The following is a 26396-nucleotide window of genomic DNA, read 5'->3' as shown; positions in this document are numbered from 1 at the left end:
AGATTGCTTTGGGTAGTAGAGTCATTTTCACAATATTGATTCTTCCAATGCAAGAACATGGTATATCTCTCCATCTGTTGGTATCATCTGTAATTTCTTTCATCAGTGTCTTATAGTTTTCTGCATAGAGGTCTTTTGTCTCCCTAGGTAGGTTTATTCCTAGGTATTTTATTCTTTTTTTGCAATGGTAAATGGGAGTGTTTCCATAATTTCTCTTTCAGATTTTTCATCATTAGTGTATAGGAATGCAAGAGATTTCTGGGCATTAATTTTGTATCCTGCAACTTTATCAAATTCAGTGATTAGCTCTAGTAGTTTTCGGGTGGCATTTTTAGGATTCTCTATGTATATCATCATGTCATCTGCAAACAGTGACACTTTTACTTCTTTTCCAATTTGTATTCCTTTTATTTCTTTTTCTTCTCTGATTGCTGTGGCTAGGACTTTCAAAACTATGTTGAATAACAGTGGTGAGAGTGGACATCCTTGTCTCCTTCCTGATCTTAGAGGAAATGCTTTCAGTTTTTCATCATTGATAATGATGTTTGCTGTGGATTTGTCATATATGGCTTTTATTATGTTGAGGTAGGTTCCCTCTATGCCCACTTTCTGGAGAGTTTTTATCATAAATGGGTGTTGAATTTTGTCAAAAGCTTTTCCTGCATCTGTTGAGATGATCATATGGTTTTTATTCTTCATTTTGTTAATATGGTGTATCAAATTGATTTGCGTATATTGAAGAATCCTTGCATCCCTGGAATAAATCCCACTTGATCATGGTGTATGATCCTTTTAATGTGTTGTTGGATTCTCTTTGCTAGTATTTTGTTGAGGATTTTTGCATCTATATTCATCAGTGATATTGGTCTGTAGTTTTCTTTCTTTGTGACATCTTTGTCTGGTTTTGGTATCAGGGTGATGGTGGCCTCACAGAATGAGTTGGGAGTGTTCCTTCTTCTGCAATTTTTTGGAAGAGCTTGAGAAGGATGGGTGTTAGCTCTTCTCTAAATGTTTGACAGAATTTACCTGTGAAGCCATCTGGTCCTGGACTTTTGTTTGATGGAAGATTTTCAATCACAGTTTCAATTTCATTACTTGTGTTGGTCTGTTCATATTTTCTGTTTTTTCCTGGTTCAGTCTTGGAAGGTTATACCTTTCTAAGAATTTGTCCATTTCTTCCAGGTTGTCCATTTTATTGGCATAGAGTTGCTTGTAGTAGTCTCTTAGGATGCTTTGTATTTCTGTGGTGTCTGTTGTAACTTCTCCTTTTTCATTGCTAATTTTATTGATTTGAGTCCTCTCCCTCTTTTTCTTGATGAGTCTGGTTAATGGTTTATCAATTTTGTTTATCTTCTCAAAGAACCAGGCTTTAGTTTTATTGATCTTTGCTATTGTTTTCTTTGTTTCTATTTCATTTATTTCTGCTTTGATCTTTATTTCTTTCTTTCTTTCTACTAACTTTGGGTTTTGTTTGTTCTTCTTTCTCTAGTTCCTTTAGGTGTAATGTTAGATTGTTTACTTGAGATCTTTCTTGTTTCTTGAGGTAGGCTTGTATAGCTATAAACTTCCCTCTTAGAACTGCTTTTGCTGCACCCCATAGTTTTTGGATCATCATGTTTTCATTGTCATTTGTCTCTAGGTATTATTTATTTATTTATTTATTTATTTATTTTTGGCAGTACGCAACAAAAAGAATAAAATACCTAGGAATAAACCTACCTAGGGAGACAAAAGACCTCTATGCAGAAAACTATAAGACACTGATGAAAGAAATTAAAGATGATACCAACAGATGGAGAGATATACCATGTTCTTGCATTGGAAGAATCAATATTGTGAAAATGACTCTACTACCCAAAGCAATCTACAGATTCAATGCAATCCCTGTCAAATTACCAATGGCATTTTTTACGGAACTAGAACAAATCATCTGGGCCTCTCACTGTTGTGGCCTCTCCCGTTGCGGAGCACAGGCTCCGGACGTGCAGGCTCAGCGGCCATGGCTCATGGGCCCAGCCACTCTGTGGCATGTGGGATCTTCCTGGACCGGGGCAAGAACCCACGTCCCCTGCATCGGCAGGTGGACTCTCAACCACTGTGCCACCAGGGAAGCCCATCTAAGTATTTTTTGAGTTCCTCTTTGATTTCTTTAGTGATCTCTTGGTTATTTAGTAACATATTGTTTAGCCTCCATATGTTTGTGTTTTTTATGTTTTTTTCCCTGTAATTCATTTAATCTCATAGCATTGTGGTCCTAAAAGATGCATGATATGATTTGAATATTCTTAAACATACTGACGTTGGATTCTTTTCTAAACTAATTAATTTCAATGTAAAAAGGGGTAATGTTTTTAATTAAAAAAAGAATTTTTTTAATGAGCTCTCTGAAAGAACCAAAAATGGTATTCCCTCCTCCCAAGTCAAATTAGTTTCTTTTATTGTTATTGTATCAGATTCAATAATATTCTTGGGGACTTCCCTGGTGGTGCAGTGGTTAAGAGTCTGCCTTCCAATGCAGGGGACACGGGTTCAAGCCCTGGTCCGGGAAGATCCCACATGCCACGGTGCAACTAAGCATGTGAGCCACAACTACTGAAGCCCGCGTGCCTAGAGCCCATGTTCCACAACAAGAGAAGCCCCTGTAATGAGAAGCCCACACTCTGCAACAAAGGGTAGCCCTCGCTCGCCGCAACTAGAGAAAGCCTGTGTGCAGCAATGAAGACCCAGTGCAGCCAAAAATTTAAAAATTATTTAAAAAAAAAAGAAGTGAGCAGAAAAAGAAAAAAAAAGCAATTAAAAAATATTCTTGGAATAACCTGGACTATCAGATACTACAATTTTGAGAAAGATCTGTTTCAAGTTAATAGTTCCCTGGGCTAGTTGAGATTATGTTCTGGGGGAAAAATAGCTTAAGACAACTGAATTTCCTCTCTTGACATCAGTGACATAAAATAACAATTAATTTCAAGAAACTAAAATACTAAGCAAAAGCATGTAAAACAAATACTAGAGAAAAGGCTTTTAGAAAAGGATCACTATATACATACAAAACCCTTCTTCCCAATAACAGAAAAGAAGAGAGGTGAGGGAGATGATAGTCAGTAAAGAAAATAAGAAATTCTATTAATATAAACAGCTCATTGAAAAAAATGAAATCCTGTTTATAAGGCTGTCCTTAGATATAACCTACAAAACTTTAAAGACCACGACATATTTTCTAGTATTATGTAAGAAAAAGATCCTTAACCTTTAGAGTCGTATTTTATATTCATTATGAATTTCTAATGGTTTACTTTTACATAATAGCTACTCTGTGACAATAACCTAATTTAATCCTCCCAAAAAGTATACGAGATTCTACTGTCTTTCATTTTATAGATTAGGACATAAGTTACTTTAATGGGAACAGAAAGACAGTAATGGCACAGCCAGGGCTCAAACATGAATCTGTATGACTCTAGAACTAGCCACCCCACTGTACTGCCTTGCTAAAAACATTGTTAGGCCTTCAGCATTCACGTACAAATTCTAGTTTAGATGGTGCTCAACAATGATCTACAACTGAGCTATAGGGTCTGAGAGATTTTTTGTTTCTTCACTAAAAAAGGGCTCTGATATTTAAAATGACTTCCTGCCTTCCATTAAAATCCTAAAGCAGTCTGGTATAGTGAATCAGTTTGGGTGCCAAATCTAGTAATTACTGATGTCTTTTAGACAAGTCACTTAATGAAGTGTGTGTCACTTTTTTTCTTCTTCTAAATACCTGAATTGAAGGAGCTGAGCTAGTCCTATGGTTGAATATTATAATCTAATTTGAACATTAAACACATCACCTACTGTGTGCTCTACAAAAGCAAGGTACTGAGGATTCACATGTATATAAACTGAACCACTCATAATTCAAGTTAAACTCATTTTTGTTTCTTCTAGTGAAGGTTAAATAATAATCAAGTATCGTGTAACTACTATATTCAATATCCTATGATAAACCATAAATATAAAAATATAAAAAAAGAACGTATTTCTTATATTCAATGTGTTCGTACAATGTGTTCCTTAAAAAGCTAAAAATAAAATTACCATATGACCCAGCAATCCTACTACTGGGCATATACCCAGAGAAAACCATAATTCAAAAAGACACATGCACCCCAACGTTCACTGCAGTACTATTTACAATAGCCAGGACATGGAAGCACTCTAAATGCCCACCAACAGACGAATGGATACAGAAGATGTGGAACATATATACAATGGAATATTACTCAGCCATAAAAAGGAACGAAATTGGGTCATTTGTAGAGACATGGATGGATCTAGAGACTGTCATACAGAGTGAAGTAAGTCAGAAAGAGGAAAACAAATATCGTATATCAACTCATGTATGTGGGACCTAGAAAAATGGTACAGATGAACCAGTCTGCAGGGCAGAAATTGAGACACAGATGTAGAGAACAAACGTATGGACACCAAGGGGGGAAAGTGGCAGGGGTGTGTGTGTGTGATGAATTGGGTGATTGGGCTGACGTGTATACACTGATGTGTATAAAATTGATGACTAACAAGAACCTGCTGTATAAAAAAATAAATAAAATTCAAAAAAAAGAATGTATACATATGTATAACTGAATCACTTTGCTGTACAGCAGAAATTAATACATTGTAAATCAACTATACGTCAAGAAAAAAATATTGAAGAAAAAATATCATGGAACTCTTAGAAATTTACAATAGTTGAGACATTAATTCAAGTAGCTCTGACCCAGGTGGACATACTGCTGCACACGTGTGTATGTATACACATATGTACACATGTATGGTGCCTGTGGAAGGAAGCGGAAGAATGCAAAGTAGATAGCCTCTTCAAGTCAGACAACTACCTGAAAGGTGCAGTGAAGGTCCACACCACCTCCACTCAAAGACAAGGGGCTGTACTTCAGTGAATGAGGATAGAAACATTGCTTCAAATCTCATTACACAGTTTGAATTTGTGGCAGAAAAAAAATATCTTTTACCATAAATATGAGTTGTTGTAAAACATCAGTGATTTGGGGGAGAGAAAAAAATCTCACAGCTTATCAATCCCAGTCGAATATACTTTAATCAGCCTTTCTCAAACTAGGGTTCTGGGAGAGAATTAAGCCTAATGCTCCAAGGCATGTACATAGCAAGTTATTAATTAATTTCTTTCCTATGTATCTAGAATTACACTGGTTATGTAAAAACCTTGGAAAAATAAAGAAAATCATTTTCTGTGCTCTGTTGATCTAAATAGGAATCCTGATTGAACTCATTATTTTGCCAGCATTTAACAGCTGCTTACCACTGCAAACAGAAGAGGTGATGTTGTACAGAAAAGGATAAAACTGCATACAGCGAATCAACTTCAGGCTGTTTTCACACTCTGGGCATTTCGTAGTTAATTTCAAAGCCTGTCTAAAGGCCTCAAGTGCCCCACTGATATTCTTCAGAGCAAGGTAAGCATTTCCCAGGCTCAAAAAGGTCAGGGGCTGAAAAGAAAAAAAATAATCAGAAAATGTTAATGAATTAATATTTTCTGAGAGTTACAAAACCTTTACAGTATATGTCTTTTGGCTTTTTTTAGGTTACCTCATAAAAGTTACCCCAACTGTCCATTTTATTTACATCAGCTAAACTGTTTAACATAAATTTATTTTTTACCTTTCTACTAAGATAAAAAATACCTAAAGTATGTAACATGCACTAGTCTTAAGCATACAGCTCAATGAATTTTTATATATGTATATATCCCTGTAACCACCACTCATCTAAAGATACAAAAAGTTTAGAACATTTCTGGTGCCCCAAGAGGTTCCCCTGGGCAACCCAACCCAAACCCCAGAGGTAACCACTTGATGTGATGTTGTGACTATCACCATAGATCAGCTCTGCCTTGCCTGTTCTTGAACTTCATATAAATGGAATCAAACAGCATGTTCTCTTACGTGTATAATATGTACCCTTTTGTACCTGCTTTCACTCAACACAACATCTAATATTCAAGAAACCAGGTGTTTTTTGTGTACTATTTGTTCATTCTTCTTTTAAAAAATTGATGTGTAATGTTTCATCATGTGAATACACCATAATTTGTTCATCTATTCTCCTACTGATAGGGAGTTTTTGGATTGTTTGCAGTTTTGGGCTACTATAAATAAAGCTACTATGAACAGTCATGTAAATGTCTTTTCATAGACATATGCACTCATTTTCCTTGGGTATACACTTAGTAGTGGTTCTTAAGGTAGGCATACATTTAGTTTTAGGAGATACAACGAAATCATTTCCCAGTGGACATACAGACTTGCACTCCTACCAACAACTGTGAGAATTCACTGACTTGTTATTGTCATTTTTTAAAATTTAGCTGTTTCAGTGAGATGCTTAAGTGGCATCTCACTGTGATTTCCTTGATTAGTAATAATGTTGAATATTTTTCCATGTGCTTACTGGCCCTTTGGGTACCCTTATTGCTGAAATGCTGTTGTTTTCCCCATTTAAAAAAAATTGGGTTGCCTTTTTCTTATTGATTTGAAGGAGTTCTTTATATATATACTAGACACGAGACCTTTATTGGAAATATTTATTGCAAATATCTTCTCCAAGTCTGTTGTTTCCCTTTTTATTCTCTTAATGGTATCTTCTGATAAACAGAAATTCTTAATTTTAATGAAGTTCAGTTACATATTTTTTTCTTTTATAGTTAGTGCTTCTTGAAATCTTTGCCAGCTATAAGGTAACAAAGACTTTCTCCCATGTTTCCATCAAGAAGCTTTATTGTTTTATCTTTCACATTTTGGTACATGATCCACCTCAAATTAATCTTGTGTATGATATGGAGTAGGAGTCAGGGTTCATTTCTTTTTCCATAGGGGATATCCAAGTACTCCATTACTACCTACTGAAAAACCAAAAACTCCCCACACACACTGAACTAGTGTGCCTTTGTCATAAATCAGGTGACCATATACGCAGGGGCCTATTTCTAATTTCTCTACTGTGTTCCATTGATATATTTGAGTATCTTTGTGCCAGTACTATACTGATTTAATTACAGTAAGTCTTGAAATCTGGTAATATAAACCTTCCAACTCTGTTTTTTTCTTCCCCTCACATCCCAATTTTTGAGCTATTCTAGATCCATTTTTATGTAGATTTTTGACTCTCCTTATCAATTTACACACACATATACATGCAATTGCTGGGAGTTTGGGATCGAATTGAATCTATAAATCAATCTAAAGAGAACTTACATCTTAACAATATTGAATCTTTCAATCCATGAACATGATGTATATCACCATTTATTTAGGTTTTCTTTCTCTTAGCAATGTTTTGTAATCACGATAGAAATCTTGTGCATCTTCCTTTAGATTTACTTCTAGATGTCTGATTTTTTTGATGCTATTGTAAATAGTCTTAAAATTCTATTTTCCAATTGTTTGTTGAGACTTTGTTTTTATACACAGCCCGAAGTATTCAGTTTAGGTCATTTTAGCAGAAATACATCTATGCTTAGTATTCGCTGCATACAAACCATTTATTCTACAAACCATCTATTTACTTTACCATTAAAAATATTTTAAAAGATCTAAGAATGTTTTATTCTCAAATTGCACAGTATATCCCCATGAAAAGCAATTAGCCCCTACAATTTATCAGCTACTTGCTTTTCATTCAGGCTGTTAGGTCATCAGAAATATCTCACTATAACCAAACCAAGGTGTACAAAATATTCCAGATTAAAGAGGCCTAATCTAGGTAGCACTCAGGTTACATTTAAAGTATTACTTAGTGGTTCACACTAAGATATACAATTAAATTCCGTACATAGATTTCAAAAATGTCTTTATATTTTCCATAAGGAAATGAAGTATCATAATTATCCTTACAACTAGAATGAAGGAAATGAAGTATCATGATTATCCCTATGACTAGAATGATAGTTGTGCAAATATCTTGTATTGAGACGAACTGGTTAGCATTTTGGAAAAAAAGAATAATTTTCATGAATTCATTCCGAAAATAATTACTGAGTGTTTACCATGTTTCAAATACTGTTTTTTTCACTGGGGATACAGCAGAAAATAAGAAAGATAAATCCCTGCCTTAGTGGATCTTATAGTCTCGTGTCACACAATTGTGAGTAAAATGTGATGAAGGACAGCAGGGAAGAGACATAAATAGTACTAAGCATAGGGAAGAGAGTGCCATTACAAATAGAGTAGTAAGGGAAAGACTCACTGAGAAGTTAGTATTTGTAAAAGATTTTAAGGAGATGAGGAGCAAGCTATGAAGAATCTTAGTGGGATGAAGCATTCCAAGCAGAGAGAATAGAAAATGCAAAGGTCCTGAGGAGGGAGCACAGCTAGCACGTTCAAGGAACTGCAAGGCGGCAAGTGAGGCTAGAATAGAATGACCAAAGAACAATCTCATGGAGATAAGGTCAGAAAAGTAACAAGGTCATGTAGGACCTTCTACATCATTATAAATTCTTGTCTCTTACTGTGAGTTACATGGAGAGTCACCGCAGAGATCTGAACAGACAAATGACATCTGACGTTAAAAAAAAAAATTACTAACTTTGTTTCTTGTATTTTTTCAACGTAGAAGGTAATTTTTCAATTCTGGCTACGGGATGGAGAGAATTTAGGTGAAAGGAGAGGGGAAGCGGCTCCCTTTAAGCAATACTCAACAGCTTCCTAAAGCTAAGGAACAGCATATAAGTTTAGCATATGTTGAGCACTACTGGCGTTGTATTTATTCATAATGCAATTTCTTTCTTTTTTTTTTTTTGGCTGTGCTGCACGGCACGTGGGATCTTAGTTCCCTAACCAGGGATCGAACCTGTGTCCCCTGCAGTGGAAGTGCGGAGTCTTAACCACTGGACCAACAAGGAAGTGCCTGACAACATCTGACTTTTAATAAGAATTTCAGGACTTCCCTGGTGGCGTAGTGGTTGAGAGTCTGCCTGCCGATGCAGGGGACACAGGTTCGTGCCCCAGTCCGGGAAGATCCCACATGCTGCGGAGCGGCTAGGCCCATGAGCCATGGCCGCTGAGCCTGCACGTCCAGGGCCTGTGCTCTGCAACGGGAGAGGCCACAACAGTGAGAGGCCCGCGTACAGCAAAAAAAAAAGAAAAAGAATTTCATTGTTCTATTGTGAATAGAGTGTAGGGTGACAAAGGCAGAAAGCCAAGAAGCTAGTTAGGAGGCTACTGAAATAATCTAGATAAAAGACAATGATGGTGTGTCTAAGATAGCAGTGGAGATGATGGTAAACAGTGAAAGTCTGGGTATATTTTAAAAACAGAATCAGCAAGATTAGTTAATAGATTGAATCTGCCCTGAGAGAAAGAGAAAGGTACGAAGGATGGCTCTAAGTTTTTGTCCTGAAATACTGGCTTTACTGTTTCCTGAAATGGGGAAGACTGAGAACAAATTAGAACAATGTTAAGGAGCTTAGTTTTGGCCTGTAGTTTTAGACCGTGTTTTAGACATTCAAGAGGAGGTGTCATGAAAGCTGTTGGATAAAGGAGTCTGGAGTTCAGAGCAAAGGTGATAAGTGACTCAATAAGGAAAGTGTAGTGTTTTTGAGATATGGTCCTGGAACAATCAGATATCCATTTGGATATGAACTTTGATGAATGAACTTTGATCCCTACCTCACACTGCAAAGAAAATTTAACTTGAAATGGATCATAGGCCTAAATATGAAACCTGAAACTGTAAAACATCTAGAAAACAGCATAGAAAAAGACCTTTGTATATCTGAGAATCAACTATTTAAAAACAAACCAGAGAAAACAAAATAGAACTATTTTTCTTCAGACTTCTTATGAGGACACCTTAAATCTAACAATAGATATCAAAAGGGAAAAGATGGAAAATTAAGGTAAGTTTTAAAAGCTAAGATAAAAAGGCAAAGAGAGAAAATATTTTTAACATATGACAGATGGAGTTAAAGACTTTATTGTATAAAGAGTTCATGTAAAATTAAAAAAAAAACAAATTCTAACAAAATGAGCAAAATGTCTACATAAACTTTTACTTTAAAAATACAATAAAATAGGGAACTTTCCTGGTGGCACAGTGGTTAAGAATCCACCTGCAAATGCAGGGGACATGGGTTTGAGCCCTGGCCTGGGAAGATCCCACATGCCATGGAGCAACTAAGCCCGTATGCCACAACTACTGAGCCTGCGCTCCAGAGCCTGCAAGCCACAACTACTGAGCCCACATGCTGCAACTACTGAAGCCTGTGCGCCTAGAGCCTGTGCTCCGCAACAAGAGAAGCCACTGCAATGAGAAGCCCGCACACAGCAACGAAGAGTAGCCCCCGCTCCCTGCAACTAGAGAAAGCCGGCGCACAGCAATGAAGACCCAACGCAGCCAGAAACACAAACAAACAAACAATAAACAATAAAACAGGGACTTCCCTGGTGGTCCAGTGGTTAAGGCTCTGAGCTTCCAATGCAGGAAGCCCGGGTTCAATCCCTGGTCAGTGAACTAGATCCCACATGCTGCAACTAAGAGCCTGCATGCCGCAACTAAAGATCCCACATGCCCCAACTAAAAAATAAAAAGATCCCGCATGCTGCAACTAAAAAAGAAAAAGATCCGACATGCTGCGAAGATCCTGTGCGTGGCAACTAAGACCTGGCGTAGCCAAATAAATAAATAAATAAACATTTAAAAAATACAATATCCTTAAAATAAGATAAAGAAATTTATGTTACCACAGAGAAATGAAATTTTTTAAAGTAAATCTGTTTTACAAACATTAATACAGAAGCAGTGTGACTTGACTATAAAAGTGTGAACTCTAATGGCCACTCTCCCTGAGTTCAAATCCAAGCTCTATGACTTTCTGTAAATCCCTTTGGCTTTCTTTTTCTATCAAATGGGTAAAACTTATCTCATAGGGTTGTTTTGAGGATTAAATGAGTTATTGCATGTCAAGTGCTTAGTATGATGCCTGGCTCTAGTAAACAATCAATAAAAGCAGTTACTTCAACTGATTCTGGTGACAATACATGCAAAATGAATATTTATAGATCTTGATTATGGCAATATATATTGGCCCAAATCTTTTTGTGGACTGTTTGGTATTTTGTATCAAAGCCATCAAAATATTCATTCACTTATTGACTTAGTAATTCCACTGCTACTAGCAGTCTTTCCGAAGAAAATTACCTGGAAAACAGAAAAGGTCTTATCCAGAAAATCATTACTGATATTAGCAACCTAAACATCCAGCAACAGAGGAGTAAGTTCTAACATATCAATTCATCAAACCTTTATACAACCATTTAAATTGATGGCTATAAAAACTAGGTAGTAATAAACTTTTTTATATAATAAGTTTTAAAGATCACCAGTAAAGTTGCAACACTATGAAATATTTACATAGAAGGAAAGCTTATAAGGAAATATTTCCAAATGTTGACAGCTAGGGGTAGGGTCTGATTAAGGTGTATTCTGGGGTATCTACCCTGATTTATATTTTTATTCTTGTTGCAGTACCACAGTATTTAGCTAAAATTTTAGTATAATTTTCAAATATGAAAAGGCAGCTAATCTCTAAAGGAGCTCTTTTTTTTTAGAAGAAAACTGCCTAATTGCCTTGGCTGGTGGCAGAAAAAAGTGAACCATGAGAAGTATCAAGGGAAACAGCTGAACCTTCCATTTGGGTGTTCACTTTATCACATCTCATATAGACCATCTGTTCTACTATAGCCACACCTGGCACCTAGTAAACGTTTGATTAATATTTGATGTACTTCTCTGGCAACTTGGCCTGTTGTATAACAGTGATTATAAACTTTTACTTAAAATCCAGTTGTGAATTTGTGTATTTCAAAGGAAACTCTTAACAGGCAACATTCTCTTCTAATACTGAAAAAATCAGTTTTGGGACACCTCGAATAAACCTAAGCCATTCATGCACACTTCTTCTAAAACTTTCTTTGCACATAAAACTCAGAAACATTTAGACACTAAGTATAAAAGCAATTTAACTGTATATTTATTATAACTGCATTCATCAAACCTAAGATGTCATCAATTATAACATGCATCCTTATTTCAGAGATGTTAAAATATGAAAAAAAAGTAAGTGGTATTTTAGAAACAATGAAATAAACTATTTAACTACAAAGCAGTGACACAACTCCATGGACTGCATGTGGGAGATTCAGGGCATGAATATCAACCTACTTATCTATCCTTATCAAAACAACCTTTAAACTGTGCTCTGGCTTGGTTGGTATAAAGGTATCTATAAATTAAAGCTGTAAAACAGTATAACATTATGCAATGTGCATGCTGTAATGAGTAGGATAAAGTGAGAAGCAGATGTTTCAGACATAAAAATGTGGCAGTATATTTTTAGCAGCTGTGTCATTCTTATGTAAATGTATGTTTCTAAAAAATAACTATAATTTATAAACTTCATTCATTTAAAATAAAGAGATGAACACATCAAAAATAAAGCCCTCTTACAATATGCAAATTCTACTAAAAAATAAAATGAGATTTTTTTTATGCCCTCTCTATAAAAACACATATTATACTCTGAATTTGAGTTATCACTACTTAGTATATATTTCTACAAAGAAACATAAAACCTCACCTCAGAGCTATTGATGGCCAAAGCTTGAAGCAGCAGTTTAGTGGCATCAAGATGAAGGCCATAGTGAATCAAAAGGTTGGCCAAGTTCACAAGAGGAACATCCTGGTATTGAAGGGGAGCCAAATTCAAAGCCCTCTGAAGACAAGCAATAGCAAAGGTGCTATTTCCTACTGCTCTCCAGTAGAGTCCAGCTTCATTGAGTATCAGCCAGACAGGAGCATTTGGCTGAAAAACCCCAAATACTTCAGTTAATACAAGAATACAGTACTCATTCTAAAAAGGATTTTTAATACATACACTTTAACTTTTAATTACAATTACTAAGCATTTAAATTTCAGATATCTGAAGTAGGCAACTCACCTTGTTAATAGCATGAAATAAGAAAGACCCAATTTCTTCTTCTGGGATAGTATAGTTATTAATACGGGAAAGCAAAATCTGAAAACATCAAAAGGAAGACTGAATCAACTGAAAATAACAGGGAAGACATTTGAAAAGAATTTCTATAGACAACAGTCTTGAGCTCCTCAGGAACAGCTAATTTGAATAGATATTTATAATTATATACATAACATGCAGTCCTTGACATTACAACAGGTGCTACCCTGCTCACGTATGCCTTAGTTTCCTTTAATTAAAAAAAGTTAAAAGACATATACACCACATACATATTAAGGTGATCTATCATTTCCCCATTCAAGTCAACCTAAGTGTCCAGAACCAAATAAGAAATTATTCAGAAAGCAAAGCCTGCAACACCTGATGCAACTAAAATCTGCTATCCTTCCTAGCTGGAAAAGCACCAGATCCTCAATTAATCTACTTTATATTCTTGCAGCATTTATATAACTGTGAGCAACTCTAAGTTAGGGATCATGGTCTATTTATCTTTGTATTCCTAGCACTCCACACTGTGCCTGGAACATAATGTTTTTTGCCTCAGTAAATGCTGAATGTAAGTAGTAACTGCTCATAGTTTTAAAATTAAATTAAAAAACGGTCATGGTGATGGTCTGTTTTCTCTGTAAAAAGTAAATTTTTTCATTTGTATTTATGGAATGGTATCTAATATAGGATTTATATTCAGTAATAAAACATTCCTAGTTATACATAGCTAATAGGAACTAAAGAAAACAGCATAACAGAACATACTTATAATGTTTGCAAAGTAGTTATCAAATTCATACAAATTCCTAAGGACCTCATATGAGCGCAAAGTGGGTTGATCAGGCCAAGGAAAGAGAATCCTCAAGTTTTCAATTTATACAAACTTCTGGAAGCTTGGAGAATGTAAAGCTAAACTGCAGTGGTCAGAATGGCCTCCACTAGGTAAACAGAGTTCTGTGTTACTCATCTTTGCAGCCCTCTTAGAGGAACACTGCTTAGGTGGTCTATGTATACAGCAACCCTGGGGAACACTTTACTGGCATTCCTTCAATAGCATGACTGACTTCTTAATTATTTCACCAAATCTTTAACTCTATCTTTCAGTTTTATAAACTTAAAGCTCAACAACTGCCTTCTATCAAATTTTTGCTCCACCTATGAGGCTTGTGAAGTCAACCAGAATGGACGGCAATAAACACCAGCCTAAGTGAGCCTTACTTTTCGTGCATGGTCATCTGGCATTTTGGCTTTCAGATCCATGCGGACCTCTAATTCTTTGACTAAGTAGGACAGAGTCTGGCTTTTTCTGATGTCAGTTATGGAACAGTCAGGGGTTTGGGCCTCTTCTTCTGAAGAATAATCATCACTGTTCAGTTCGTGGATCCTGGCACAAGAAAAAGGAACAAAATTCATATTTTCAAAGTTTGGGTGACTTCAAAATAAAGACTTAACCTTTCAAGTCCAAGGCTGGTGCTCTCAAAGAACCGCCAGATGATAATCATGCAGAATCAAGTGCTTTTCCAAATCCATCAGCACTTGCCTGAGTCCTTTGTTTTCCGGAGGCAGAAAATACGTTGGCAATTCCCCGCCAACAGGGACTCTAGGATAGCTTTCTGCACAATCTGCTCTTTTAGGCCACAGAATATGCTGTTTGTCCTAATAAAAAAGAAAGTTTCTCATAAATTTCTTCAGATTCAATACTTCAATATGCTAAATGAACTTTTAAAAGAACATAAATATACTAGGATAACCGAAAAACAGTTTAGTATTTTAAGATACAGACACTGTGGTAGACTCTATAATATTCTTTCTACTGCAGATTATTACTGTAAGTCAGTAATTCTACCTGCTTTACCACAGACTGGTTCAGGGTTGGGCAGGCCTAACTCAGCTGAGCCAGTAAGACACAAGGAGAGGTCTGCCTGGGGCTTCCAAGAAAGAAAAGCCAGTCTTAGTCTCTTTCACCCCACAGGAGCAAAACCAATGTTGCTCCAGCTACTGCTGGCTGTCGCCTCAGTACCATGAGAAAGACAGGCTTTAGGATGGAACCAATACAGTGGATGGCAAATTAAAGAAAAGGAAAGAAATAGGTCACTGGGCCACTGAATCAACCAAAGCCAAAGTTTGCTCTATCTTTGGATTTCCTATATGAGGTGAATTTTCTTTCGTTTAAGTCAATTTGAGGTGGAGTTTGTGACTTGTACCTGGAAGCATACATACACTTAAAAAACTGGCACAGAAAACTATTTTTCCCTTAACTAAGACTCTTCTTTGTCAATGCTGAAGTTTAACAATTATTATTTTATTTGTAAAATTTCATCTTCCTAAATATAAATAACATGCACCAGAGGTTTACTAAACTTATAGCCTGAAGCTTTCAAACTTGGGAATTTATATTAGACATAATTAAATAATAAGTGGCTGTATTAATTCTGTTAGAATAAAAACACAATTCTGAAAATTTAATATTGAATAAAAAATACATGGTTTCTGTCTTCATATGTTGGTATCCCCATTGGCTAACATACAATTATTTCTTAGGTAGGTTAGAAATACGTATTTATTTACTTGCTTATTATCTGTATCTTCTGCTAGAATGTGAGCTCCAGCAGAGCAAGGAACTTGTGTACTATATTCACAGTATCAGCCTGGTATACAGTTGGAAGCTCAATAAAAGAATTCTGATTAAATAAGTGAAGTACATACAAGAATGCACTTAGGTTAAGTTTAGAAACTTGTGAGGGTTGGTGATTATACTCAGAGCTTTGAACTGAAATCAGGGTGTCCATCTGCCCCACTTGACTGCCAAGAACTCAAGACAGACACTGTGTCTTACCACCTAGCAGAATGCCTTCCATTTAATATACGCTTAACAAATGCTTGCTGAACTAAGCTGAACAGTGACTGGGGCCATATTAATCAGTGGGATTGAGGGACACTGCTTTAAGAAATCTTGTCTGTTAGAGAAAACCCCTTCATAATCCTCTACTAACTTACCCTATATGCATCAGAGTCCCTGCCCCAGATCCAGAGAACAGAATGGGCTATGGGAGACGACTTGACCAAATCACTGGTATCACTCTGATTTGTTTGAACATCAAAGTTCACAGACATCATACTGGAGGTTGATGAATCCTCACCAAACTAGAAAATGAAAAGAAAAGTTCAATCAAATTGAAAGCAGAAAAGGAGTTGTGAATAAGATTTAACTCAAGCCAAAAATGTTAATGAATACTCAAAATCAGAAGGAAATCACAAAGTAGGTCAGTTAAAAGGCAATAAGATCTTTAATTTTCAGAACTATGCCCCAACAGTATTCTCTCACAGATAATGCATAGCTAGCAACTTTCAATCAATTATGCCATTGATGTGTGAGAAAACTACTGTGGGTTGTTTTCCTGTCCCACTACTTCCTTTCTATGATTTAGTCTCTTTTAGGTATAATGATTAGCTGATTTAGATGTTTGATTCATTATTCCTCTCCCCTAACTAGACTAAAAATGATCACTATTCTATAAAATTAGTGTGCTTAAGCGTTCTTAAAAGTTTAATATAGCTATCATTTAGGCATTAAAAACCACTGGACAGTCAATTTCTAATATGTATAGCCTTCAATGGTGAAAAACTAAAACGATTTCCTCTAAGATCAGGAACAAGACAAGGTTGCCCACTCTCACTATTGTTGAACTATTATTCAACATAGTTTTGGAAGTTTTAGCCATAGCAATCAGAGAAGAAAAAGAAATAAAAGGAATACAAATTGGAAAAGAAGTAAAACTGTCAGTGTTTGCAGATGACATGATACTATATACATAGAGAATCCTAAAGATGCTACCAGAAAACTACTAGAGCTAATCAATGAATTTGGTAAAGTAGCAGGATACAAAATTAATGCACAGAAATCTCTTGCATTCCTATACACTAATGATGAAAAATCTGAAAAATTAAGGAAACACTCTCATTTACCATTACAACAAAAAAGAATAAAATACCTAGGAATAAATCTACCTAAGGAGACAAAAGACCTGTATGCAGAAAACTATAAGACACTGATGAAAGAAATTAAAGACGATACAAACAGATGAAGAGATATACCATGTTCTTGATTGGAAGACTCAACACTGTGAAAATGACTCTACTACCCAAAGCAATCTACAGATTCAAAGCAATACCTATCAAACTACCAATGGCATTTTTCACAGAATTAGAACAGAAAATTTTACAATTTGTATGGAAACACAAAAGACCTGGAATAGCCAAAGCAATATTGAGAAAGAAAAACAGAGCTGGAGGAATCAGGTTCCCTGACTACAGACTATACTACAAAGCTACAGTAATAAAGACAATATGGTGCTGGCCCAAAAACAGAACTATAGGTCATGGAACAGGATAGAAAGCCCAGAGATAAACCGCACACATATTGTCACCTTATCTTTGATAAAGGAGGCAAGAATATACAATGGAGAAAAGACAGCCTCTTCAGTAAACGGTGCTGGAAAAACCGGACAGCTACATGTAAAAGAATGAAATTAGAACACTTCCTAACACATACACAAAAATAAACTCAAAATGGATTGAAGACCTAAATGTAAGGCCAGACACTATAAAACTCTTAGAGGAAAACATAGGTGGAACACTCTGACATAAATCACAGCAAGATCTTTTTTGACCTCCTCCTAGAGAAATGGAAATAAAAACAAAAATAAACAAATGGACCTAATGGAACTTAAAAAGGTTTTGCACAGCAAAGGAAACCATAAACAAAATGAAAAGGCAACCCCCAGAATGGGAGAAAATATTTGCAAACGAAGCAAATGACAAAGGATTAATCTCCAAAATATATAAGCAGCACATGCAGCTCAATATCAAAAAAACAAACAGCCCAATCCAAAAATGGGCAGAAGACCTAAATAGGCATTTCTCCAAAGAAGACATACAGATTGCCAACAAACATGTGAAAGGATGCTCCACATCACTAATCATTAGAGCAATGCAAACCAAAACCTCAATGAGGTATCACCTCACACCAGTCAGAATGGCCATCATCAAAAATCTAGAAACAATAAATGCTGGAGAGGGTGTGGAGAAAAGGGAACCCTCTTGCACTGCTGGTGGGAATGTAAATTGATACAGCCATTATGGAGAACAGTATGGAGGTTCCTTAGAAAACTAAAAATAAAACTACCATATGACCCAGCAATCCCACTACTGGGCATATACCCTGAGAAATCCATAATTCAAAAAGGGTCATGTACCACAATGTTCACTGCAGCACTATTTACAATAGCCAGAACATGGAAGCAACCTAAGTGTCTATCGACAGATGAATGGATAAAGAAGATGTGGCTCATATATTCAATGGAATATTACTCAGCCATAAAAAGAAATGAAACTGAGTTATTTGTAGTGAGGTAGATGGATTTAGAGTCTGTCATACAGAGTGAAGTAAGTCAGAAAGAGAAAAACAAATACCGTATGCTAACACATATATATGGAATCAAAAAAAAAAAAGGTTCTGATGAACCTAGGGGCAGGACAGGAATAAAGACGCAAACATAGAGAATGGACTTGAGGACATGGGGTGCGGGGAAGGGTAAGCTGGAAAAAAGTGAAAGAGTAGCACAGACATATATACACTACCAAATGTAAAATAGCTAGCTAGTGGGAAGCAGCTGCATTGCACAAGGAGATCAGCTCAGTGCTTTGTGACCTCCTAGAGCGGGGGGATAGGCAGGGGGGGAGGGAGATGTAAGAGGGAGGGGATATGGGGACATATGTATACATATGGCTGATTCACTTTGTTATACAGCAGAAACTAACACAACATTGTGAAGCAATTATACTCCAACAAAGATGTTAAAAAATATGTATGTATAGCCTACCTCCAAACCAAGGTAAAACAATATTTGATATTCTCACAAGATACCATAGTTCCTGTGTATTTCTGAAACCTTGTTAGATAAGAGAATGGGACTAAGATGGGATGGAGTAGGAAAGAGATGAGAAAAAGGAATGAATATGATGAATTTGTAGCTCTATGCCTTTATGAACAGGAACAGATTCTTTTACTATATAGCGGTGATGAAGTTTATGGATATATAATGTTGGAAGCTACACTCGCACATGGCAGTCTTCCAAATGGTCTGTCTTGTGACCATTATGATATCTAAAAGTTACACTGGGTTCTGGTATACTTCATTTCTAAATATTCCCTTTTTCCCCTTAAAATGCTTGGATTTAAGACAGCGAGCTAGAGTCCCAGAGGGTGTAAGTCTGTTCTTTCTTTACTACTCTTGAAAACCAAACATGGGATATTGCTAGGAGCTGGCTCACAAAAATCATAGGAAGCTTATGGTCTCTATTACTACTTCTCCTCCTAAATGGCCTCTTAATTTTTATTTCTTACTCTTTCCAATGTAGTCTGGGTTCTTCTAAATTAAAGAGTTCTAGTTTTCCATGGTTTGTCTTTCTATAGAAGCTGTCCTGATCTCTTATTTTAACTGTTTATTGCTAGAAACTTCTGTATCTGTGATTAAGGAACATGATGGGTTTTCTATAGGATAGGATAAATGTTATTTTATTTCCAGTATCCTTTTGGATGAAAGTTGGACTCTGATTGTGTTTATGGTCTATATCAGCATCAGTTACATGCTATCTGGTATCCTTATATTTGTGTATTATTTCTTCCCAGTTAGATTGGCTAGGATTTTATGTATGTGTATGACTGTTTGTATATGTGTATCTACCTGTGTGGACATATACAGAGACAGAAAGAAAGAAAAACATGCACACAGCAATGCGCTTAATAAACGTTTTTTGTAGATGATCATTTTGATGATGTTTTTGGTTGAAGCAACATAACTGGACTGATGACTTCAGGAAAGAGCATGGCTACTCTTTCCCAAATTTTAAATTACAGGTCTTACTAAAGTAAATTAAAAGGGGGGGGTAAAGGCTTCGAGTCACAGACCAATTCTAGCTCTCTTGGTAAAGAAGAAAAGAACTAAAAACATATGAAAAGAGAATACAGCCAGTACTTTGGGAAACAAAAATGTCATTCATGGAGTAACTGAGTACCCTCTGTAAAATTTGACTTCATAAACACAACAGATACTCAAAACCTTAAATGATGGTCACACATTTTAGAGATCAATTATATAAGGAATTAAGGAGGGAAAAGTGATACTACTCTTAGATATGTGAAAGTTTATAAGAACTAGGAGAGACTAAGAAAAAGACCTGAACATAGTCCACATTTTCAAAGATATCACCACGATGGTAGCGCACAGGTTGGTCCCACTGGCAGTGTAAACTATGCTGCTGGTTGACCAGACGGCATATCTGATGATTTCCTGGAATAAGAAAGGAAATTTAAATTGATGAAAAAGATCAGCAATGCCAACATGATTTTCTTAGTCTAAGTCCTGTAGTATCAACCCTGTACTCTTCAGAGCCTGGCAGAGTACTTACAGAGGGGATACTTATCCAGGGGAAATTTCATTAATGGTTAATTAAATTAAATCATTCTAAAGAAGCCTGTTTCTCCACCTATAAAACAAATGGGCTCCACTAAACAATCACTGAGGTTCCTTCTGGCAATTGCATTCTATGACTGTAAAATCTATTGATTAAATTGTTTTAAGACTTTGCCCATCTCTCTGGAGAGAATTTGCTTCATATACTTCATAACTCTTTTTCAAATATATAAATATATATATATATAAGCGCTCTGGTTGCATTTCAGTACTGATTGAGCAGTAAATAATCCCAAGGACTGAACATACTCTTTATACTCAAAATAGCAAAGAAAACTTGTCAGGTGGATTGTGAAATGGACTGTAAACGTTCACAGCTAAGGGTCAAAGATCAAGAGGCTGTACAGACCAATATATTTATCAAGGGAGAAGGATGTAATATAAGGGATTCTATTCATTTATTCTTTGGTGTCAAGTTGTCATATCTGCTCCCACAGGGTTTCATCAGAAATGAAACATTCTGGATACAGTCAAATCACTGATATCCTGTCAACCCAAGTTCCTTTAGACCAGTGGTTCTACTTTGGGGTCACAGACTGTAAAAGACTGAATAAGAGCTACATACCGTCTTACCAGAAAAAAAAATGTGCATATACACAGTAATGTGTATAATTTGGGGGAGGATTTCAGAACCCTCAAAAGTATTCCACTGATTACTTTCCTATTTGAGACAAAGCCTAGTCTAAAATCTTACTTCTAAAATAAAACATTTGTTTTTAATGGGGCAAAAAAAAGAGGAGGACATTTAGCCTTATTGCCACTGTTGGATGAAAAGTGTGGATGTTTTGATTCTAGGGTGTGTCTAGCTTGCGTTAAATTGGTGTAGGGCCATGTTACAGTGTGTTTTCAGACTAGCAACAACAGGCATCAAATAGGAGCTTGTTAGAATAACAGAATCTCAGGCCCCAACCCAGATCTACTGAATCAGAATCTGCATTTTAACAAGATCACCAAGAGATTGATATGCATACCAAAGTTAGAGAAGCATCAATGTAGGCCATAGAGGGCAAACAAACTGTTAAGACTCTGAGGATACAAAAGATTTGGTTTTTACTTTAAAATTTGGTTTCTAGTTTAAAAATTTGGTTTTTACTTTTTACTAAAAAAAAGTTAGAAGGGTCAAACCAGCTCCTCAGGCCTGCTGGTATACCCATAGTAACAATTTCATTTTAAGACTGACAGAAGTCATAAGCACAATTTTATACTGCTTTATGGCTACATGAAGGTTATGAAAGTAAAGCACACTAGAAGTGAATTTCCTAACCTGTCTTTAATTACTTGGAATCAGTACTTACCTAATTGTGCCTCTTTTGCCATCTGTGTCTCATGGATGATATTTCTTAAGATTTGCTCTTCCTGAATCAGCTTATGTTTTTCTAGGATCTCCTGCTGTCTCAGGTAGTGGTCATGTTGCTTTTGATATTCTTTCAACTCATTCAGTGTTCGCTGGAGGGATCTTAACATTTTTTAATAACAGGAAAAAGTTACAGAGCTTTAAAATTATGGATTTTTAAACCCACTTAAATACATAGATTTTCTGGTTCTCAGCAAAAATTGTTAGATTTTGACTTTTAACATACAATCATTGTATCCCAAGTTCAAGAACAATGGGGCTAAATAAATACTATTGTTTTATTAAAATTTTGGGGAAAAAAGATGGATGTGAAATTCTTCCCATAAACACAATTAATGACATTAAATGGTGTGTTAGACTCTTCAGGTGCCAGAAAAGATACATAGCAATAAATAATACTATAAAGCTTTATACATTTAACAAGTCTATTTCCCTCCACAAAGACTGTCAGTTCCATGGACATTCAAAGCCTTTCTAGAATCTTCCTTTTCACCTTTTCCTTTGATTCTACCTAAAGACAAGGTTAAGAGAAGAGGCCACAATGCCTTGCTCTTGCACTCTAGCTTCTTGGTTTACAGATTTGGGGAAAAAAACCACAGAAACTGCTTATAAAGGAATATTCCCTACCACCTGGTATCAATAAATCAGCTGCTTGATTATATTTAGTCACAAAAATCTTATTGCCTATTACACTGTTAACATATGGAGATTTAATAGCTGCACAGATTGTATAAGAAGAGCATAATATTGGAAGAAACTCAGCCAGGGCAAGTTCTGATCAGGTATAACAAAGCCAAGCATAAACAAGCTGTCATTCTTTCCTTTTTACTACATTAGGCTTTTAAACAGATTGGAAAATAGGCAAAAGTTTAATGAAATCCAAATCTCCACTTAATTCTATAATAATCAAAGTACACTCAAAACATTAAGGCTAATTCTATAAGAGATGAACAATTCACTTCTGAGTTATGTCAAGTTCCTTTACTGGCCCTATTATTTATAGAATTAAATACAGGATATTTTTTAAGTATACTACAAGGACCAAGTACAACAGAATTCCATTACTGTACAACTTATACAAATCTGATTAAAATGTGGGCCAAATAATCTCTCTCAACATCACTTAACCAACATAACAATTGCCCAACCTTAGAAATCAAAGGAGAGAAAGCTCAAATCGCAAGTGATTTTGCTGACAGTGTATTCTACGGAAATAAAAATGTAATCAATAGAATTACTGAGCATCTGGCAGCACCCCATCCTCCATCTGACTTCATACAAGTAATTGATTGTCAATATTGTTAAGATTTAGATGACGGCATTTACTGTAAATATTCTCTAGTTCCTGGAATCCTTTATACAACCACTGACTTGTGTTAAACCTCCTGATTGGAGAAAAAGGACAGGACTAGCATTAGTGAAAAGGTGTTTTTCTTAATTCTAATGAACAAATTAATACTGATATCACCCTACACAAGTCTAACAAGAACTACACAAGTTCTACAGTGTTGGTGATTCAGTAATTTTTTCTCCTAGTTACCTATGTTGAGCTTCCAATTTCTGCTCGAGTTTTTGCTGACACAGGACAGCATGCTTCCTCTTTATAGCTTGCTCAAACCCAGGTTTAGCCTGTAAAGCATGGTCATAACAGAGCACTGAGTGGTTATACTCCCCAAGCATCTGAAGAGACAAAAACAAACACACACACATACACAAACACAGGGGGGAAACATGTTAGCCTGATTGTATCCATCCAAATCCCCTTATGATTTATGAGATCACACGACATCTCATACAGTGAATATTATTTCGCTCAGTAGTCAAATCTCCATAACATGAAGCAATGCTATATAGGATGGTTCAAATGGAAGTACTGCTATTTTAAGAAGAGTACGCTAAAGGAACATAATATTCATATCAATTTAATTACTTTCTTTTTTGTGAACAGGCTAAAACACTTGAGATTCATTATTGCTATGAAGTTTTTTTCCCTTAATTTCTTCATTTCTATCCCCTTGTTTGGACCAAAAGAAGGGAAAAGGGTATTTTTTATTGGAAAAAAAGAAAGAAAGAAAACAGCAACTGGATTGGTTCATGTAAAAAAAAGTTGTATTTACTGCATATATATTTCCTAAAGTGTAATAGCTAGTGAAGAAGTCACTGTCATCCAAAGCTGCATGGACCACGACAGCAGCATCAGCAGAGAAGTGTGCTCTGTGCAGAACATTCGCCAAGTTGACCAGGGCAATGTCCTTATTGTGCCTAAAAGAGAAGGGAAGATGTAATTAGATGTCAGGAAAGAAGCATGTGTGCTACAATTGCCTATAACTACCTGACAAGGGCCAATTACATTCAAAGTTATTGAGCTTAGGAAAATAACTTTGAGTTTACTTACAGATGGGGAAAATAATTTAAGAAAATCCTAATGTTTAATTTTACATAATTGATGGTGCTTACTCAATCTGATAACTACAAATTTTGCCACAAAAATAAGGTCTGGCAGAGATTTTATGCTTTTAAAATGTATTTAGGGCTTATATTTGCTTTGAGAATAATTTAATTTATGATAGTTCCTCCAACCAATTTCCTTAGTTTCAACTCTCAAGTGAATCAGAGGGCATCTACATTATATATTTTTCCTTAACAGAAATCAGAAGCATGTTATGCCATTATCACTTTGAACTCTTTGACATCTAACATTTCTGTGATGGGACTAATTGCAACAGGGATGGAGGAGAATGTAAGTACAACACAATGCTGCTTCTTCTTGTTTTTTATGTATTTTAACAGTCCTGAGTTACATGGAGAATCAGGGGGTCCAGAAGGGGAGGAATCCTACCTGGATGAGAAGTGAAGTGCTCGCATGGCACATTCCACTACTTGATATGGCTCATTCTTTATTCTCCAGTAAAATGAAGCCATGTTATACAGGACCCACGAGGAAGAGTTCTAGAAATTAAACAAATAAAATGACAACCAAATATAACTCAAGATAGTTTCTTCAATTCAGAGTGTTCAAAATGAGCACCTTTACACTCTGTCTGGTCTGAAACTGATGAAGAAAATCAAGACTTATTACAGTAGCGAAAAAGCAGAGGACAAAGTACAAATAAACTATCCCTGTCAAGAGAGCATTCTCATCATTAGTTGATCAGGTGTATTAAGGTGTGATCTAAACAGAGAGACTGTCCAACCCCAGGCTATCTTCCAAAGGGGAAATAAAGCCGAAAAATCCCACCAAGTGGTCACAACTTGGGCCCTGTTTCAGGACTTTAGAAGTCAGGATCTAACCTACTTAGAAATGCTAGTTGTTCTAACATGAAATTCCTAAAATTAACATATTGCAAAGTTTCCTATTTATTTAACATCTGAATGAAGGTATGTATGTAAACAAATGAAAGGCTTATGCTTTTGTGAAAGGTAAAGTTTTGTCATTTCCTCATGTGTGTTCAGAAACTAATTCAGACCTTTACACTGCTAAAAAGTAAGTCTTTAGTATGTAGTAATAAGTGCATTATTTAGTCAAATTAAACAGAAGTTCAGATAGGTTTTCCCCTTTTGTGGCTTGGATTTTTTGTCCCCTAACATACACTAAATTTCAACCACATAGAGGTCATAAGACTAAACTGAATCATGTCGAAAACTCAATGTAAGTAAGTTTAAACCCAAGAAAGAAGTATCAAATTCAGCATGGAAAAAAAGTCATAAAGTTTAAGATAAAATGGGAAAAACAAATGACAGCCAACACTTAATATCATTAATGTGTAGCTACCTCATAAAAAATCTAAACAGAGAAACAAAAAACCAAAAGAACAAGGGCCCAAAACATGGACAATTCAAAAATATGAAACAATTACTACTTAGCAGGTGAAAACATATAAAACTTAACAACAACAACAAAAGAATTAAAGAGCTACAAGTTTTCCTTTTAAAAATCGGCAAAGATTAGGAAGAATGCCACTATTCACTATTGGCTACAGTGTATACTAACTTCAGATATTAAGTGTAGAAATATTAGGTTAGTACAGCATCGCTGGGGGACAATTTGACAATATGTATTTGAAAACCCTTAAAAATGTGATTATCCTTTCATCCCAATATTTCCCTAAAAAATTTATCCTATGAGAATAAAGTCTTAACTATAAAGATATGTAAAAATAAAACTCCAAAAATATATCATAAAACAGCAATTATCTCTGACTTTTTAAATTATAATCTTTAATTTCCCTTTTTCTAAATTTTTATATAGCTTTTTTTTTTTTACAAGGACCAATTATTTTATTTTAAAAATTTACCTTTAAGACTAAAACTAGTATGGGACTTCCTTGGTGGTGCAGTGGATAAGACACAGAGTTCCCAATGCAGGGGGCCTGGGTTCAATCCCTGGTCAGGGAACTAGATCCCACATGCATGCCCCAACTAAGACTTTGTATGCCACAACTAAGGAGCCCTGGGGCTGCAACT

General features: G+C 35.7%; 1 protein-coding gene across 3 annotated transcripts in view; it reads right to left on the bottom strand.

Annotated features, from left to right (window-relative positions):
• The window catches only part of TTC17 (tetratricopeptide repeat domain 17), a 160761-nt gene that overhangs the window by 84683 nt on the left and 49682 nt on the right, over positions 1–26396 (bottom strand). For 2 of the 3 annotated variants that reach the window (XM_081239255.1, XM_081239257.1), the window contains exons 6-16: positions 24772–24881; positions 24050–24194; positions 23473–23612; positions 21874–22034; positions 20283–20395; positions 16041–16187; positions 14584–14699; positions 14262–14427; positions 13017–13094; positions 12656–12880; positions 5324–5510 (exon numbers count right to left, since the gene is read on the bottom strand). In XM_081239255.1, the coding sequence (XP_081095381.1) occupies positions 5324–5510; positions 12656–12880; positions 13017–13094; positions 14262–14427; positions 14584–14699; positions 16041–16187; positions 20283–20395; positions 21874–22034; positions 23473–23612; positions 24050–24194; positions 24772–24881 (1588 nt within the window). The remainder of the gene's footprint in view (positions 1–5323; positions 5511–12655; positions 12881–13016; positions 13095–14261; positions 14428–14583; positions 14700–16040; positions 16188–20282; positions 20396–21873; positions 22035–23472; positions 23613–24049; positions 24195–24771; positions 24882–26396) is intronic. The other variant, XM_081239256.1, reaches the window with a different exon arrangement.

Source organism: Mesoplodon bidens (assembly GCF_964165515.1).
Source record: "Mesoplodon bidens genome assembly, chromosome: 7".
Classification (NCBI taxonomy): Eukaryota; Metazoa; Chordata; class Mammalia; order Artiodactyla; family Ziphiidae; genus Mesoplodon; species Mesoplodon bidens.
Note: the sequence above shows the minus strand (reverse complement) of the source record. Positions and strands in the feature narration are given on the sequence as shown.